Source organism: Equus przewalskii, chromosome 15, assembly GCF_037783145.1.
Source record: "Equus przewalskii isolate Varuska chromosome 15, EquPr2, whole genome shotgun sequence".
In the NCBI taxonomy this organism is placed as follows: Eukaryota; Metazoa; Chordata; class Mammalia; order Perissodactyla; family Equidae; genus Equus; species Equus przewalskii.
The window spans coordinates 41821191-41838061 of NC_091845.1; the positions used below are offsets into that span (position 1 = coordinate 41821191).

The following is a 16871-nucleotide window of genomic DNA, read 5'->3' on the forward strand; positions in this document are numbered from 1 at the left end:
TAGTTTGCTTCCGTTGGGTTCATGACACGCAGTGCTGCCCTGGAATTCTTGCACGTGAGCCCATGTGAGTCCTGGGAGTGACTCACGAGATGGCTCCTTAGAAGCAGAATTTTAGCTGTAGAATTTAAAAACAGCTTCCTGAAACAGGGTCAGCTTACATATTGAGGACAAAATATGACATTTATCAAAATGAGACTCCCATCCCCCACCTCATACTGCCACAAAACAAAAACAAAACAAGCGGTAGGACAGCCGTCTCATTGGCAACTGAGCAGACAGGGAGACAGCCGTTGGGCACCGGGTGGTGGTCGTTCCCTCTGAAACCTCGGGCTCTGTTTTCTGGGAGCTGTACTGTGTTCTTGGTAGGTCTGAGAGGGACCGCACGGGCAGCCTGGGTCAGACTCTGGGCAGCCTCTGTTCTCTCTGCCAGCCGTCCCAGGCTGCTGCTGACCTCAGACCAAGGCAGTTGGGTCCTCTTTAGAGCTCCAGGCTGCCTGCTGCCTCAGGATGGAGGCGGATGCACCTGCCCTGACTGGCTCCTGGGCACTTTAGACACCATCTGCTCAAGGAAAGGGCAGTCTCACAGTCAAGATGATCCACAAACATTCACCTTAGGACCCCCACTCTGTCCAACCCTCTAGGACACACGGAGACCAGAAGGAGGACAAAATTCAGGGACTGCGCTTGTGACTCAGCAGGGGCTTGCAGACTAGTGGGAGAGAAAGAACATCCCAACATCTAGGCAGCACCAGGGCAGACTTGGGAGGTGGGGTGTGGGGCTGGGTTTTCTCTCTCGAGTTGCCAAGCCTTGCCTAGGCACCATTCCTTCTCCCCTCCTCCCTCCGTTCCCTCCCCCCAGGGTTCTTTGGCCTCAAGGAAATAGTAGGGGGAGGGGAACTGGGTTGAGAAGCAGGTGCCTATTGGGTCACAGGGCAGGGCAAACCCGGTGAGGTCACCAAGCCCTAGATAAAAGGGTGCAGAGCCGGCGCAGGTGGCAGAGGCTTCCTTCGCTGGAGTCGCCTCAGGACCCCAGACATGAAGCTCCTCTTCCCAGTTCTGCTGTCCCTCGGGGCCCTTGGTGAGTGCAGGTACCTGGGGACGCGCCCGGTCCTGTGGGCGTCCTGCTCTCTGCACCCCGCCGGTGGGTGAGGGTCCCAGTCCCTGCGCCCCACCAGGTGGGCGTCCGGGTCGCAGCGCCACGTCGGGCTGGCCCCCAGCGCCTGCAGCCGAGGAGGCGGCCGTGGGTGGGGCGGCCCCGGGGCCGAGTCCCGCCCCCGCCTGCCGCCTGGGGGGAGGTGCCAGGTCAGGGCTCCTGGCGCGCCTGGAGCTCCGCAGAGCTTTTCAAAGGGCCTGTCCCCTTTTGTCCTATTGGGATCTTTGGTACCCTTAGTACTGTATGCGTTAATTTACATGGGAGGAAAATGAGTCTCAGAGAGGGTGAGTGACCTGCCTGAGACACACAGGAGACCGGAGTCCAGGTCCCAGCTCCTGCAAGGACTGTGTAACTTGGACAAGACAGAGCCTTTCTGAACCTTAGTTTCTTCATTCAAAAAACGGCCCCAACATCTTCCCACAGAGCTGTGAGGAGGAGGCGGGTCCCATATGCTCAGTGGTAGGCGAAGGTGTACACCAGGCTCCGCCCGCAGAGGGGCAGTGGGGCTGGCACAGACCCTCCTGAAGGGACCCCTCTGTCAGAGGGTGTGAGAGAGAGATGATTGACTTCTGGTTTTAAGTGTGCCCAGACTAGAAGGGACTAAATAGAAGGGACGGAACAATTGTTAATTTTGTATCCGAGTGTCTGAAATAATTTCTGCGGTGCTCAGAGGGCACTGGCCAGTATGGACGGTGGTGGTGTAAAGGTGTGAGGGCAGGGCCTCCTGCAGTGGAGGGTGAGGGGCTGGGCAGCAGCAGAAGGGGCTGATGGGCACCAGCACCTGGGCAGTGGGTGGTCAGAATGAAAGCCCCGGTGTCCCCTCCCCCTCTGCCAGTGCAGCCTCCACTGTCTCGGGGCATCTACTCGGGGCTCAGGGCTTCCTGTATGGAAGGGGGTGGTCAGAGAGCAGCAGTGAGCTTGTGCCCCCAAACCTGTGCCTGCCTTCTGGTCCCCTTCTCCAAATTCCTTCCCAGGGGTGTTGGCCACTCCTCTCTTCCCTAAGGCAGGATCAGGCCTGGCCAGGACCTTCTGCTCCCTGACATCTGGCCTCCCGGGCCCACAGCACAGGGTTGGGGTCACCTGGGAGTGGCCTGAGAGGTAGGAAGCCTTGCTTTCCTGGAGGGGGTCACGTGCCGGGGTCCAGGACCCTGACTCAGAGCTGTACCCCTGGGTTCCATTTTCTCTTGTACCTTGGGGTGTCTTGGCCCCCACAGAGGCCTGCAGTTTAAATCCTGCAGCCAGTAGGATGGTGGCCAGCATCCCAAAGTGTCCTGAAATCTCGTCCGACCCTGAGGAAGGTTGGCTGCCCGAGGGGATTCCTGCCCTGCTCCCCGTGGGTGTCCTGGCCTGCAGGGTTGGGTGGAGTGAGAAGAGCGACTCCATGCCAGCCCTTGCCTTTGAGGCTAGGGCACTGCGTGTCTGCACAGAAGGAATCTGAGGACGTGTCCTTTCAGGAAGATTCCATCCAGGCTCAGATGGGCAGCATCTGAGTGGCTGACACAGTTCAGTTGCTGGGTTGGTGATATAGGAAGGGCCACACTCAGAACTGCTTCAGGGAGCACTTGGTCTTGAGGGGGAGGCATAGCTTTGGAGCTGGATGGTGAGGGCTGTGGGAGGGGATGAAGAGAGTGATGTCTTCTGCACCCAGGCCCTGGGGTTTGGGTCTTGGAAAACCCCTCAGTGGTCCTTTACTCTCCTCGTCACGCCACCCAGGGGAGGAGGAAGGGAGCTCTGCCACCGGTCCCCTATTCCTGCCACTGCTTGTACGCCCCAACCCTGCTTTGAGGCGTGGTCTTCGTTTTGCTCTCTCCCTTCACCCCCAGGTTCCATCCATTACCAGGCTAATTTCTGACACCAAGTTTCTATTCCAGCCCCCTTCTCCATTTCCCAGGGCATCTCTGCCTGGTTCCCAGGTTTCAGTCCACTCTGCCCCCTGTCCTAGGCAGAGCAGCTCTGACCTCTGCTCTCTGCCATGAGTCACAGCTCCACCACCTCTGGAATAAGACCCCCTTGGACCTGCACTGGAGGCTTTCCAAGATCTAACCCCAAACCCTTTACCAACCTGATGTCCACAGAGCCTGTCTCTAACCCAGCCAACCTCAATAGGCCGGCTGCCTAGCCGTAAGAGCAGGGGGCTGGGGGCTTGGTGTCTGACTGCCTAGCTTCGAATCCTAGATCCAGTACTTACTAGTTGTGGGACTTAGGCAAGTCACATAACTTACAGCCACAATTTCCTCACCTAGGAAATGGGGATGTTGGCCAAACTCACAATAAAGAGAGGCTGGGGGAATGGATGGAGAGAGAAGTTGTGCGGTGAGAGAGTAAAGCCCCTGCATGGAACGTGCCTGTCATGGTGGCTGTGCATGTGGGCCCTTTGTTGCTTCCTCCTGGAAGGCCCCCGTCCTAATGACTGGCTCAGGTTGTGGGGACCTCACTCCTGGTTTGGTATTTGTTCTCTTCTAGAGCATTCACCATACTTAGCTTCCTCTTTTTTGGGCTTTTGCCTTTCCAGACAAGACGTGAGACCTGGTCCAGTCTGCTTACGTGTTTCTCTGCATATCATGCAGTCCTGTGTATACAGAGGGGATCCAGCAAATGCTATTGGGTCACAAATGGCTGAATCTTACAGAGTTAATTCTCACTTCATTCCATGAGGGCTTCCGAGGATGGATCACATCCCCTGGGATTTCCTAGGATGACGGCTGGTGGAGGAGGTCTGTGACAGCCAGGTGCCCCTGAGGCCCTGCCGACCAGCCTGAGAGCCACAGGTCTCCCCACACCCTCCCACACTTGGCAGGTCTGCCTGTGCAGGGGATGGCTCATGAATAGGAGGTGGCAGAGGGCTGAGTGTTCTCCCCAAAGCACATCCAAAGGGGAAGTGGGCTTTTTGCAACCAAGTGTTTGGTTTTCATTTGTAACAGCTTTACATATAGGTATAGATTACATATAATAAAATTTACCTATTTCAAGCATACAATTCAATGATTTTTAATAACTTTACCAAGTGGTGCAGCCATCGTATATCAGTTTTAGACATTTCCACCCCCCCCCCCCCCCCAACTAAGATTCCTCTTCCGGTACGGAGGTGAGTGGTGGTAGCTCAGGCTCCCTGCCCCATGTGGGACACCGCTGACTGCCGTTTGCGGCTACTGACAAAGACTCAGGCATATTTTCCTTAGTTCCCTTGGCATCCTCTAGGGAGATGCTGTAGAAACAACAGTCTAGAGGGATCTGGATTCCAGGCTGGACTTTGCCCCTGCTGAGCAGCCGTCACTCAGCCTCCTCAAGAGCCAGTTTTCACACCAAAAAGCCAAGAGCAATAATCCCTTTCCTCCCTACCTCCTGGGTTCAAGTGGGACAAAGCACGGAGAAGAACTCCATAAACTGATGCAAGGATTGTCATCATTTTTTAGGGGTAGGAACTGTGTCAGTCATAGGAAGGAAAAGAATTAGGAGGGTCTGACTGTCTCCTCTAATTTATTGAGCCTCACTGCCCTCTGGTCAGCACAGAGTTCTCATTAGGCCAGCAAGACACCTCCACTTGAGGAGAGCGCCTGACTTGGCCGCAGGATGGAGAGGGACGGGGAGGAGCTGAGAGAGGGAGGAGTCTGGAAAACTCCGTCCCAGGGTGAGGCAGTCTCTTCCATGGACAGTGGTGGAGCCCTTACTCCTTGGCCTCTTTCTCCCAGGACTGTGTCTGGCTGCCCCTAGGAAAAGCGTTCGATGGTGCACCATATCACCAGCAGAGGCAGCAAAATGCGCCAAATTCCAAAGGAATATGAAAAAAGTGAGAGGCCCCTCTGTCTCCTGCATAAGGAGAACCTCCAGCTTTGAGTGCATCCAGGCCATCGCGGTAAGTCAGCATCGTATTTCGGGTGGGACCAAACTGCATGGAAGGGAAAGGAGTGGAGTAAAATAGAAAATGTGCTCTCCCCTTCTCCCTCTGCTTTTCTTCCTGGACGCCTGTAAGTTGGGAGCAGTCCACTCTCCTAGGACACAAGGCTGTTTTGAAAGCAGAAACTAACATTCTAAAGTGGAGAGACAGTGTAGGGAAATTGGGATCTCAGCATAAATTGTTAATAACAACTGTGCAAAAATGACAGAGAAGCAGTCCTATTGGAAGAATATGTACCACTGGCAAAAGTCAAGGTTGCTCTGAAAGGTGAAACCTCCAGAACATCTTCACCCCTAAACCCTGAGAGACACAAGCGCAGTTGGTCATGGTCACCACATGGCACGGCTGGGGCAGGGCCTGGCGGGCACCAGGCATCGGAAAGACATTTGTCCAAGACGTTTGCAGGGAAAGAGGAAAGGGAATCGTGACTTGTGGATGATTTCAGATTCCTTTTGCCTTTTGAGATGTAAGATCTACCAAAATAATTTTCACTCATTCACTCAACAAATTTGTTCTGTGTGCCCGCCGCGTGCCCTGGTTGTGTGTCCTCTGCTCCAGCACAGACTGGGTACTTTGTGCAAAAGTTTCCCATAATATCTAGGGTTATGGGAAAATACTTAGGGAAAAAAATTAGTCTGAGCAGTGTTTTAGGCTATTATTTTACAGCTGTGGCCTGTGGACAAGCAGCACCAGCATTTCCTGCAGGTTTAAAAATACAGCTCTCTAGGTCTTGTTCTAACATAGTCAACCCAAAAATATCTGTGAATGAGGTCACAAAACATGCCTTTCTAATAAGAGCCCCATTTTAAATCAGTACTACATACCATGCATCAAAATAAAGTTGAGATAGATTAAGTGGTTAAAAATAAACTGTGTATTATTGAAAAACTGGAGGACAGATTAATTAGTAGAACTGTAGAGGGGAGAGAAATCTCTTAGCTTGTTTTTGTGTGTGTGTGAGGAAGATTGGCCCTGAGCTAACATCTGTTGCCAAACTTCCTCTTTTTGCTTGAGGAGGATTGTCTCTGAGCTAACATCTCTGCCAATCTTCCTCTATTTTTGTATGTGGGACCCTGCCACAGCATAGCTTGATGAGTGGTGTGTAGGTCCATACTGGGGATCCCAACTCATGAACTCTGGGCCGCCAAAGCAGAGCGCACGAACCCAACCACTACACCACAAGGCCAGCCCCCAAATCTCTTAGCTTTTAAGCCGTGAACCAAATCATGAAGTAAACCGACAGATTTCAAAATATAAGAAATTTAATTCATAGCCATTATAAACATTTAAACAAAAAATTTAGAAAGTGCCAGAGTGAATATGCACCGGCTCTGCAAGTGATTACTATTTACAGTCTATAAAGAACTAACTCAAACTGGTAGGAAATATAGGATCAAGTAAGAAAAATAATAGGAGTAGAGTATTCGTAAGAGGGCATTCATAATTAATTAAAATACTTAGGAAGGTTCCCCTTAATAATCAGAGAAATACAAACCTAAGTAATTTGTCAGAACTTGCATTTTCTAAAGTAGTAACACTTAATGAAATGAAAGCCTGTCCTGCTGGGGATTCTATAATGTAACTGATCCTCACAGTTGGTGGCATTCCAAATTGGCATTATGAATCTTCTGGAAAGCAGAATAGCAACAGCAGCCAGGCCTGTGAAGCCAAACATGCTCATTGTCTGGGTGACTCCACACTCAGACGCCTATCCCACGGCAACAGTTCGTCAGGAGAAAAAAGCTACGAGGACAAAGGTATCCATGAGAGCAGAGTTTTAACAGCAAAAAGTTAGAAAGAACCCGAGTGCTGAACATTTGGGGAATTACTTAATACATTATGGAAGAACCACATGATAAGAAAATATTATGAAGTCAATAAAATCAATAAAAGCTCTACAGAAGTAAGGAAATGTAGGCAGTTTTCGATAAGTACAGCAGTCCGCAAAATATTATCTTTACCAGATTGCAAATATGAGAATTACGTAAGCATAGGAGAAGTGACATGCCAAAGAGGACGAACATGGTTACTACTATAATTTTAAGATATCATAATAGTTATATTATCTGTTCAATAAAAAAGAACTTAAAAGAAATAAATACAAAGCAAAAACAGGGGAGAAAGGGTCTAGAACAAACAACATGAAATATAAACGACTGTGAAGAGTACGATCAACGGAGCCGCATAGGCGGGTGGGCACTTCTGCGGCAACATGCCAACCTCAGGAGTTACAGCAGTTGGGCTGGTGCTCATTGCCCAAAAAGAGGGAGCCTCAGCTCGTGCTGCCTCTCACAGGATGTGAATGGACATGATGGAAAGCTGACCCTTTTGAAGATTGTTCCAGCCATGGAGCCTGCTGATGTCCTGAAATCCCTGTGCCTGGGTTAGGGCGGTTTTCTCCTGACGTCGGTCGTTCTGGCCTCTTTGCTTTCAGGCAAACAAGGCAGATGCTGTGACCCTCGATGGCGGTTTGGTGTATGAGGCAGGCTTGCACCCCTACAAACTGCGACCTGTGGCAGCGGAGGTCTACCAGACCAGAGGGAGTGAGTTCTCCCTGGGGACCCGGAAGCTGGGGCCTTGGCCCTGGCCCTGGCCTTGGCCTCTGGGGAGTCAGAGTGGATGGGTTGCGGAGGTGGGGTCTCAGACGATATCCCACTTACAGGGAGTGGAGTCCCTGGGCTCTTTGCGCAGATGCTGACCCAATAAGGGAGGACATGATGTGCTCCCTGGGGAAACAGAGCAGGCTCTGGGCTGCCCTGCCCCACATGAAACTGTGGCATGCAGTCCAGCCACCCACCAGCGGCTTGCTTGGGGTGGGCTGTTCATCTCCCTCTGGTTCAGGCTAAGAGCTTTCAATTCTTTCTGACCCTCTGCAGAGCCACAAACCCGCTATTATGCTGTGGCCGTAGTGAAGAAGGGCAGCGGCTTTCAGCTGAACCAACTGCAGGGCGTGAAGTCCTGCCACACAGGCCTTGGCAGGTCCGCTGGGTGGAACATCCCTATTGGGACACTTCGTCCATACTTGAACTGGACAGGGCCACCTGAGCCCCTTCAGAAAGGTAAGATGGCTGGGGGATTGTGGGTAATCTCAGGCAGGGGTCTCCACTCCAGTTGCACACACAAGCCACCACTTTGGGATCACACAGGTGAACACGTGTGATGAATCCAAGGTGGGGGTGAGGTGAAGCAGCTGGAAACATGCACTGGGAGGCTTGGCTGCACCAGCAGCCCTCCGGAGGTGGCAGCTGAGTCTGCTCTCAGCCGAGGTGCACCTCTCTGAGTCTCGGGCTCACAAGGAAGCTGTCTGGCAGGGGTGGAGGAAGCCCCTCTCTGCCCACAGGGAGTGCACACTGTGAGGTGTAACCGACTGTGGCCGGGGCTGGCTCACACTCCCTGGTCCATTTCTCTGTGTTCAACAGCTGTGGCCAACTTCTTCTCTGCCAGCTGTGTTCCCTGCGCAGATGGAAAACAGTACCCCAACCTGTGTCGCCTGTGTGCGGGGACAGAGGCAGATAAATGTGCCTGCTCCTCCCAGGAACCATACTTTGGCTACTCTGGTGCCTTCAAGTGAGTGAGATTGTCCTCTTCTCCCCAGTGGCCTGAGGGCCACATGTCCTCAGGCCAGAAGGCCTTCTCTCTGGCTCCAAATAGAGCTCAGCCTGCTACTAGGGACCATAGAGGAGGTTCAGTCCTTCTACTGCTGTGCACATAGAGAAACCGAGTCCAAAGAGGGTGCTGACTTTACCCAGTGCATGGTCCCCTCCAACCCCGAGCCCCACACGTGCCCTCTCACCTCTGCATCAGCCTGATGATGAGCAGTCACCTTGGCAGTGGCCCCTTCCGTCTCCCCAGAGAACCTTGAATCTGGCATTGCCCCTGTGTTGTCCTGGGTTGACTTCTGCCCCCTCCCTAACCATAGAGGGACTGAAGGAGTCTTGTCATGAGACGACCAGTCCCAGTCTCCTGGCCAGGTAGGACAGCTGGAGTGTCCAGGCTGACGTCGGTCTGCCCCACCTGGGCCTCTGCCCCACCTGGGAGACAGTGCGCTCTGCCGGATTCACCCCTGCACCCCATCTGCCCCCATGCTGAGGCTGATGCTACTGCTCTGCCCCCATCTGCCCCCTGGGTTAAGGCACTTTTGCAGAGAGAGGCCTCCCTGCTTCTCACCCGCAGGGCACATTCCTTCACTCAGTCCTGGAGAAAGAACCACATGGCCAAGAATGCCAAGCCTTCACCCTCTGGTGTAGAGCCTTCAAAACTCTCTGCTACATAGAAAGACAAGTTTTGCCCTCTCAGCCCTCAAAACGGAAGGTGGGGGTCTCTGGTCAGCACTTGAGTCCTTCCTCAGGGTCTACCTGGAGGTGGCCCCTGCCACCTGTCCAAGCGAGGTGCCCCCAAACCTCAGAGCCCTGCCCTTCCAGGATCAGCCGCCCACAGGAGACAAGCCCCAGGGCCTGTTCCACAGGAAGCCTGAGGACCGAGATGGGGGGCCGCTCCCTGCTGACGCTTCTGGTGCTTTCTTATTTCACAGGTGTCTGGAAAATGGGGCTGGAGACGTGGCTTTTGTCAAGGATAGTACAGTATTTGGTAAGAGGAGTGGGAAGAGCCACGGGGACTGCCTCCTATTATTTTATTTTATCGTAATTCTGAGTATTGTGATAATTAGATTTCTCACTTCTTGGCACACTATTATCAAGGTTCCCCACAGGGCACACAGCTCTTATTTGATGTTATTTCATAGTTTAAGTGGTCAGTTTTCTTTAATCTTCCAGGCCCACTGCCCTTCTCTTCCCCTCATAGACACCCCTGCCAAGGTACTTGACATGCATCCTCTGAGATATGTGTGGTCTGGCAACAGGTATAGTGCTGGTTTGTTTCCCTCAGCCCACAGAAGTTTCACTGATCATTAGAAACCATGCTGCTGCCAAGGTTTTCCACTTAGCATTTTGTTTTAGAGATTTATCCATGTTGTTGTATATGTCTAGTTCAGTGGTTCTAACAGTTGAGGAATGTTCCATGGAACACGTCCACCAGATTTTACTTATCTATCACCCTAGCGATGGACTAGCTCCTTCTGTCCTTCCCTCTACCACAAACAGGGCTCCGTGACTCATGCCCTTATACATATCCTCTTACTGTCCTTCAGGAGAATGTCCCTGGGGGACTACTCACTGAAGCACAATTGCTCAGTGTGCACAAGTGAACACACTCTACCCAGGACCACCAGAGACAGGCCCGCCACATTCACCCAGGACCACTGGAGACAGGTCCTCTCCATTCACCCAGGACCACCGGAGACAGGCCCACCACATTCACCCAGGACCACTGAGACAGGTCCTCCACATTCATCCAGGACCACTGGAGACAGGTCCTCCCCATTCACCCAGGACCACCAGAGACAGGCTCACCACATTCACCCAGGACCACTGGAGACAGGTCCTCCACATTCACCCAGGACCACTGGAGACAGGCCCACCATATTCACCCAGGACCACCAGAGACAGGCCTGCCACATTCACCCAGGACCATTGGAGACAGGCCCACCACATTCACCCAGGACCACCAGAGACAGGCCCACCACATTCACCTAGGACCACTGGAGACAGGCCCACCACATTCATACAGATATCAAGCTATTGTTGGTTCTAGATTTTAGGAAGATCTTTTCTCAGTCAAAAAATCTGTCAATAGCACCCTTTGTTGACCAGAAGTCCTTGACACTGATAGGGTCCAATTCATCAATTTTGCCCCGTTGGTCTGTGCTTTTGGGGTTTTTTTTAAAGATCCCCTCTTTACTCCCAAATCATAAAGATTTCCCACAATGAGATTTAAAGACCACCCTCGCCAGCACACGTTTGTTGTGTATTCTCCACACCTTGGAAATTAGGTATGGCTTTGGCCTCAGCATTTTCCTTTTATAGGAAGACCATCGCCCTCACAATAGCAACTATATAAAATTCAACATTTTTCCTACCAATATGTGGAGCCACTTCTACAGCAAGTTTGTATATATCCATGGATCAGTTTCTGGGCTACTTTGTTTCACTCGTGCATTTGTTTTTTCCTGCTTTTATTACCCTAGCTTGTAGTGGGTCTTAATATCCTGGGGGGGGGAGGCGGGGAGAGGGGGAGAGAGAGAGACAGAGAGAGCCTTCTCACCCTACATTTTGCTCTTCATTTTCAAATTTTTTTAACTAAAATTTTAGAATTGTTTTGTTGAATTTCCAAAGGCATCATACTTTAATTTTAACTAGAATTGTTTTGAATTTAAATTGATCCATGAAAAACACATAGTTATAATGTTAAATTGTCATAATATATCTCCCCCATTTGATCACAGCTCTTTTTATATCCTTTAACAGAACTTAAAAATTTTCTCTTTGTTGGTCTCATGCATATTTTTGTGAGGCTAATTACTAGCATTTAATGGTTTTAGTTGCTTCTACAATATCTTATATTCCGTATTAGTTTCTGTTTGGTAATTGCTGATGAGAATAACAGGATTTCTGTAGTGTTGCCCTTCTGAGCTCTCTTGTTAGTTCTATTAGTTCTTTCTTGGTTTTGTTGGCTTTTCTATGTAGATGATCACATCATGTTTAAATAATTAGAGTTTGTCTTTTTCCTTCCAGCGTTTATTTCTCTTATTTCTTTTGTAGACTGTGTGTTCCAGGCTGCCTGGTATCTGTTGGCAATGTGATAGCTGGCATCTTTGCCTCATTCCCGATTTTGAAGGGAATAAACATTCCCTTTTTCTTCTCATAGTTTTCTTCTCATAGTATGATTTTGCTGTAGATATTTTGTTAAATGGCATTTATCAAGTTCAGTAACTTTACCAAGTTCTCTATATTACCAGTTTTCTGAAACTAAAAAAAAAAATCACAAACAGATGTTGAACATATAAATGCTTTTTCGACTTTGCTTTTTCGACTTTTCTTTTTCTTATTAAAATTAAGACAATCTCATGATTTCCCTCCTTTAATCCATTAATGCTATGGATTACTTTAGCTTTTTTGACATTCAACCATTCTTTTGTTGAGGGAATGAACTGATAAACCTTAATCCTGATCTGTTAGTTTTTTAAATACTCCGTTAGATTGAGTTAGCTAATACATTATTTGAGATTTTTGTATTTATGTTCATAAGTAAAATAAGCTCGTAATTCTTTCTCTGTTTTTGACATCAAGGTTGTACTAATCTCATAAAATGACTTGGGCAGGTTTCTGTCACTAAATATATTCTAAAGTAACTTACATATGATATAGATAGTTCCAAATTGGGCTGAACTCACTCGTAAAAACAGTCTTCTCCCTTCTTGTGATATACCCAGAGTTGGGAAATGACTCAACTGTCATTTTTATTCTTTCTAGAGATGTGGGTAAGGCAGCACCCCCAGGCTGGCCCCTGGGCTTCTCTCCACTATGTGGCTCTTTTCTAGGCAGGGTTGCCATGGAAACAGATGAGGTTGGTTCAGCCGCCTCGGGCTTGCCAGGCAACAGTTGCAACAATACCAGGGTAGCCTATATGATCCCAGTTAGAGGAACACTGGGCCAGCCCCCAAGGCTTTCTGGACACTGTCTTTATCTTTCTGAGTGCTCTGGAGCAATCCACTGCCTTTCTGACCCCAAGTTCTGTCAACTGTGTAAGATGTCTCCTCCAGCTCAATTTCTATGGGGGAAGGGGGGCTGCAGCTCATGGTTACTCCCGGAGTGGGCTCATCTGGGATTCCTTCCACCTCTTCCCTTTCCCCTAGAGAACCTGCCAGATGAGGCTGACAGGGATAAGTATGAGCTGCTCTGCCCAGACAATACTCGGAAGCCAGTGGATGCATTCAAGGAGTGCCACCTGGCCCGGGTTCCTTCTCATGCTGTTGTGGCCCGAAGTGTGGATGGCAGGGAAGACCTGATCTGGAGGCTCCTCCACCGGGCACAGGTACCTCCCCCCACCAACCAGTCCTCTTGACCCACTTGGATTAGGTAGGGGGGAGATTTCTTCCTTCCCTAACTTCCTGCCACTCTAGAAGTCCTTCTGTAGCCTCACTGCACAGACGTTTATGACGTCAGTGGACTGCTTGCTTAGGCTGTACCCTGGACAGCAGAAACAACGGAGCCCCTCTAGCAAATTGTCAACTCAACTGACAGTATGGGCTGGAGTAGAAGCAGGGGGAGGATGACGCAATATTCTCAGGACTCTTAGGTGCTTGGACCCCAGCAACCTTCTAAAGAAGAAGCCATAGCTGACCTTGTGTCACAGGGACGGCACGGGTCCCTCTGCAGGAGGAAGTCCGCCAAGGTTCCTGCTCTCAGAATCATCCCGATTCCAGATACTCTTCGTCAACATCATTTTTTTGTTTCCTCCCTATTTATCACTGACATCATAATTCTATTTTTCCTTAATTAGGAGGAGTTTGGAAGAAACAAGTCATCGGCGTTCCAGCTCTTTAAGTCCACTCCTGAGAACAAGGACCTGCTGTTCAAAGACTCTGCCCTTGGGTTTGTGAGGATCCCCTCACAGATAGATTCTGGGCTGTACCTCGGTGCCAACTACCTCACTGCCACCCAGAACCTGCGGGAAAGTGAGTGAGGACCAGGCAGGCCCCGAGGGTGGGGTGCGGCCAGTGAGGCATGGGTGAGGCCTTCCAGGAAGCACTTCCCAGCCCCTCGTGGGCAGCACGGCCCTGCTCGGTAGTGGTCACTTCTGCATCTCCCAGCCACTGGAAGTCTTCACTGTGGTAGGTTTAATGCAGGTGTGAGTGCCTTCTGTCGACCAAGTCAGGGCATTTAACATGAGGGAGTGTCTCCAAACGAATGTGTCGGCCACGGGATTAATGCTGCCATGTGTCCCTTTGTGCATCAAGCTCTCCAGCTCTGCCAGAAAAATCAGTTTGCCTCCTATGAAGTGAGAAATATGAACATGAAGCAAGAGAGCCAGGGCCCCTCCTGAGATGAACCCAGAGGCCTGGTAGAACGTCCTCCTGTGCCTGGGCCCTGCGCTTGGCTGGGGACACTGCAGTGGGCCAGCTCAGCCTTGGGTCTTCCAATCCTGGGGGGCTTGGGGTAGAGTCTAGGTGAACCAGGAGGCTGCACTGTAGTTAATGGTGGTGACTGCTGGCCTTAGGGGAGGTCAGAGATGGGCTAATTTCCCCTAGGCCATCTCTTGGGGCTGCCACTGTGTCCTGGAGCTTTCATCCCATGGGACGGAGCTATCAGGCAAATCATTACAGTAAGGACTGAAGGGTGGATTAGAAGCCAAGGGAAGTCTCCAAAGGAACGGAAATGAGAAACAAGGGCGCTGCGCCTGCCTGAAGAAAGGGTTGTGGAGCTGAGAGTGGAGGGGGAGAGGAGCAGGTGGCCAACTCTTCCATGGAGGGAGTAGCTCCCGTGGAGGGTCCAGGCAGGAAGGGCGCTCCGAGTGGATCCCGGGCTCCAGGGAGGTCCGCGGCGTCTGGGCGTCCCCCGCAAGGCTCAGGGCCCCTGCCGACCGGCTGTGTCCCTCTGCGCAGCGGCGGCGGAGGTGGCGGCGCGGCGCGAGCGGGTTGTATGGTGCGCCGTGGGCCCCGAGGAGGAGCGCAAGTGCAAGCAGTGGAGCGACGTGAGCAACCGGAAAGTGGCCTGCGCCTCGGCGTCCACCACCGAGGAGTGCATCGCCCTGGTCCTGGTAGGTGATTACTCCACGCAGTGGGAGCATGCGGCACTTGCAGGTGGGGCCGCGCGCTCCTTAGCGGCCCACAGGTCCCGGCTCGGGCTCGGAGGCGCTGCCCGGGGCTGAGGCAGGGTCTGCCGCGGGGGGTCTGCGCGGGCAGCGCACGGTGTGCAAACAGGCGCAGCTGTCTGTTAAAAACTGTGTATTGTGGGCTTTTCACTCCTCTGATTGTAAGAGCAACTCACGATGCTGGTAGGTAACTTGGAAAATAGAGAAAAGTATGATGTAAGAACAATAAATAGGTAACAACCACTTGTGACCTCACACAGAGAGACACCAGGGTTCAAGTTTTGATAATTACCCTCTCCAGGATTTCTCGGTACATCTGTGCGTAGGCTCGCAACAATACTAGATCACACGAGTTTTGTGGGGTTTAGTTCTTTTCTCTTTACAGTGTATCAAGGCCATTTTGCCAAGTGAATACATATTCTTTGAAAACACTTTTTAAAAAATGATTTCAGAGTATCTTTTGTGTGTATGTGGCTCAGTTTAGCCATGACCCTATTCCTCCTTGTCTCCTTAGATTTTTTTATCAGTAGCCCTGTGATGCCCATCCTTGAATAGAAATCTTCATCCACATCTCTAATTAGTATAGTGGTAAAAAAATTATTAATGGGCCAAAGAGGGAGTTTTGCCATCTTGATGGATCCATCTTCCAGTGATGGAGTGTGGGCTCATGCATTCTGATGGTGAGCCCGTTTAATGATTTGTGCTCATTTGTTGGACAAATTCTGCGCTGCACTTTGAATGTAACGCCAGTGAGCTGAGACTTGATGAAGCTAGCTGTTCCCATCTGTTTCTCCGGTGAATGAGGCTGGTCCAGGAGGGTGTGTCCCAAGAGGGCTCCGAGTATAGAAAGGGTTTCGTTCAGAGGACAGAGAGTTGGTGAAACCTGCTCCTGGTCTTTCCAATGAAGTGACCGCATGAAAGGCATGTGGGGCTAAGTAGAGAATTAGTAGTGCACGTGGGGTTTCCTTTGGGTGCTCAGTTCAAACAACCCCTGCTTGTTTTTGCTGCTTCATTGGGACTTCTGACATAAAGCCATTCTCTCGGAGAGATGTAAAGACAGGTGGGACAGGAAACAGTGTCACTGTGAGGCTGGCAACCTGCTTTGCTTCTGCAGAAAGGAGAAGCGGATGCGCTGAACTTGGATGGAGGATTTATCTACGTTGCGGGCAAGTGTGGTTTGGTGCCTGTCCTGGCAGAGAACCAAAGTAAGTGGGGGCAGGGTCCTCTCAGGTTTATTTCTTCTGGGCTATGGGGGTGGGGGTAGGGACAAGCGACCCTACTCGTGGGTCCAGGGGACATATTAAGATGGAAGGATACATTCAAACAGAAGAATTGGGAAAGAATAAATGAAAGGGGCTGTATTACCTACAGAGCCTATGGTATTGAGAACTGACAAAGCACAGATTGGTTTCCTCTTCTTAATTTTTAAAAAGATTTTAGTAAAGTAAAATATACATGAGGAAAAGTGCACAGAAACGTACAACTCAATGACATTTCTCAAACTGGTACGGCCCTGGGCACTAGTGCCCAGATCAAGATACAGCAAGTTTCTCAAGTCTCCTTGTGCCTCCTGTCCCCAGCTCTCATACTCCAGTAAGGCTAATGACTCCTGACTTCAAACGGTATAGATCAATTCTGCCTGTTCTTGAACTTTACGTCAAAGGAGTGGCACAGCATGTGCTTTTTTAATGTCTCTTGCTCAGCATTACATTGGTGTTATTCATCCATATAAGTGTGTAGCTGTAGAATCTTCAGTCTCATTAGTGTTCTATTATGTGACTCCGCTGCAATTATTATCCGTTCTGCCGTGCATGGGCATTTAGGCAATTTCTAGTTGGTGGCTGTTGTGAATAGCGCTGCTATGAACATCTGTGTCCGTGTCTTTTGGTGAGCACGTATATGCATCTCTGCTACACGGAACTGCTCAGACAGTCTCTTCGGATCTGATTCTGTATTGTTGAGATTGAGAAGTTTGTGACTTCTCAATAAAATTGAGTGTTTAATGATCTTGTGCTTGCCTTTATTCTTTTAGAATCCCAGAACAGCAATGCCCCAGATTGTGTGCACAGACCACCAGAAGGTGAGTGGGAATTGGTGGTTTTCAGGCTGAAGGGT

General features: G+C 50.5%; 1 protein-coding gene across 1 annotated transcript in view; it reads left to right on the forward strand.

Annotated features, from left to right (window-relative positions):
- Positions 1-917: 917 nt before the first annotated feature.
- The window catches only part of LTF (lactotransferrin), a 28741-nt gene continuing 12787 nt past the window's right edge, over positions 918-16871 (forward strand). Inside the window, exons 1-11 of the mRNA XM_070577143.1 lie at positions 918-1078; positions 4843-5006; positions 7483-7591; positions 7925-8107; positions 8468-8615; positions 9580-9635; positions 12799-12977; positions 13446-13620; positions 14548-14702; positions 15871-15961; positions 16789-16836. Coding sequence (XP_070433244.1) covers positions 1036-1078; positions 4843-5006; positions 7483-7591; positions 7925-8107; positions 8468-8615; positions 9580-9635; positions 12799-12977; positions 13446-13620; positions 14548-14702; positions 15871-15961; positions 16789-16836 — 1351 coding nt within the window. The 5' untranslated portion in view covers positions 918-1035. The remainder of the gene's footprint in view (positions 1079-4842; positions 5007-7482; positions 7592-7924; positions 8108-8467; positions 8616-9579; positions 9636-12798; positions 12978-13445; positions 13621-14547; positions 14703-15870; positions 15962-16788; positions 16837-16871) is intronic.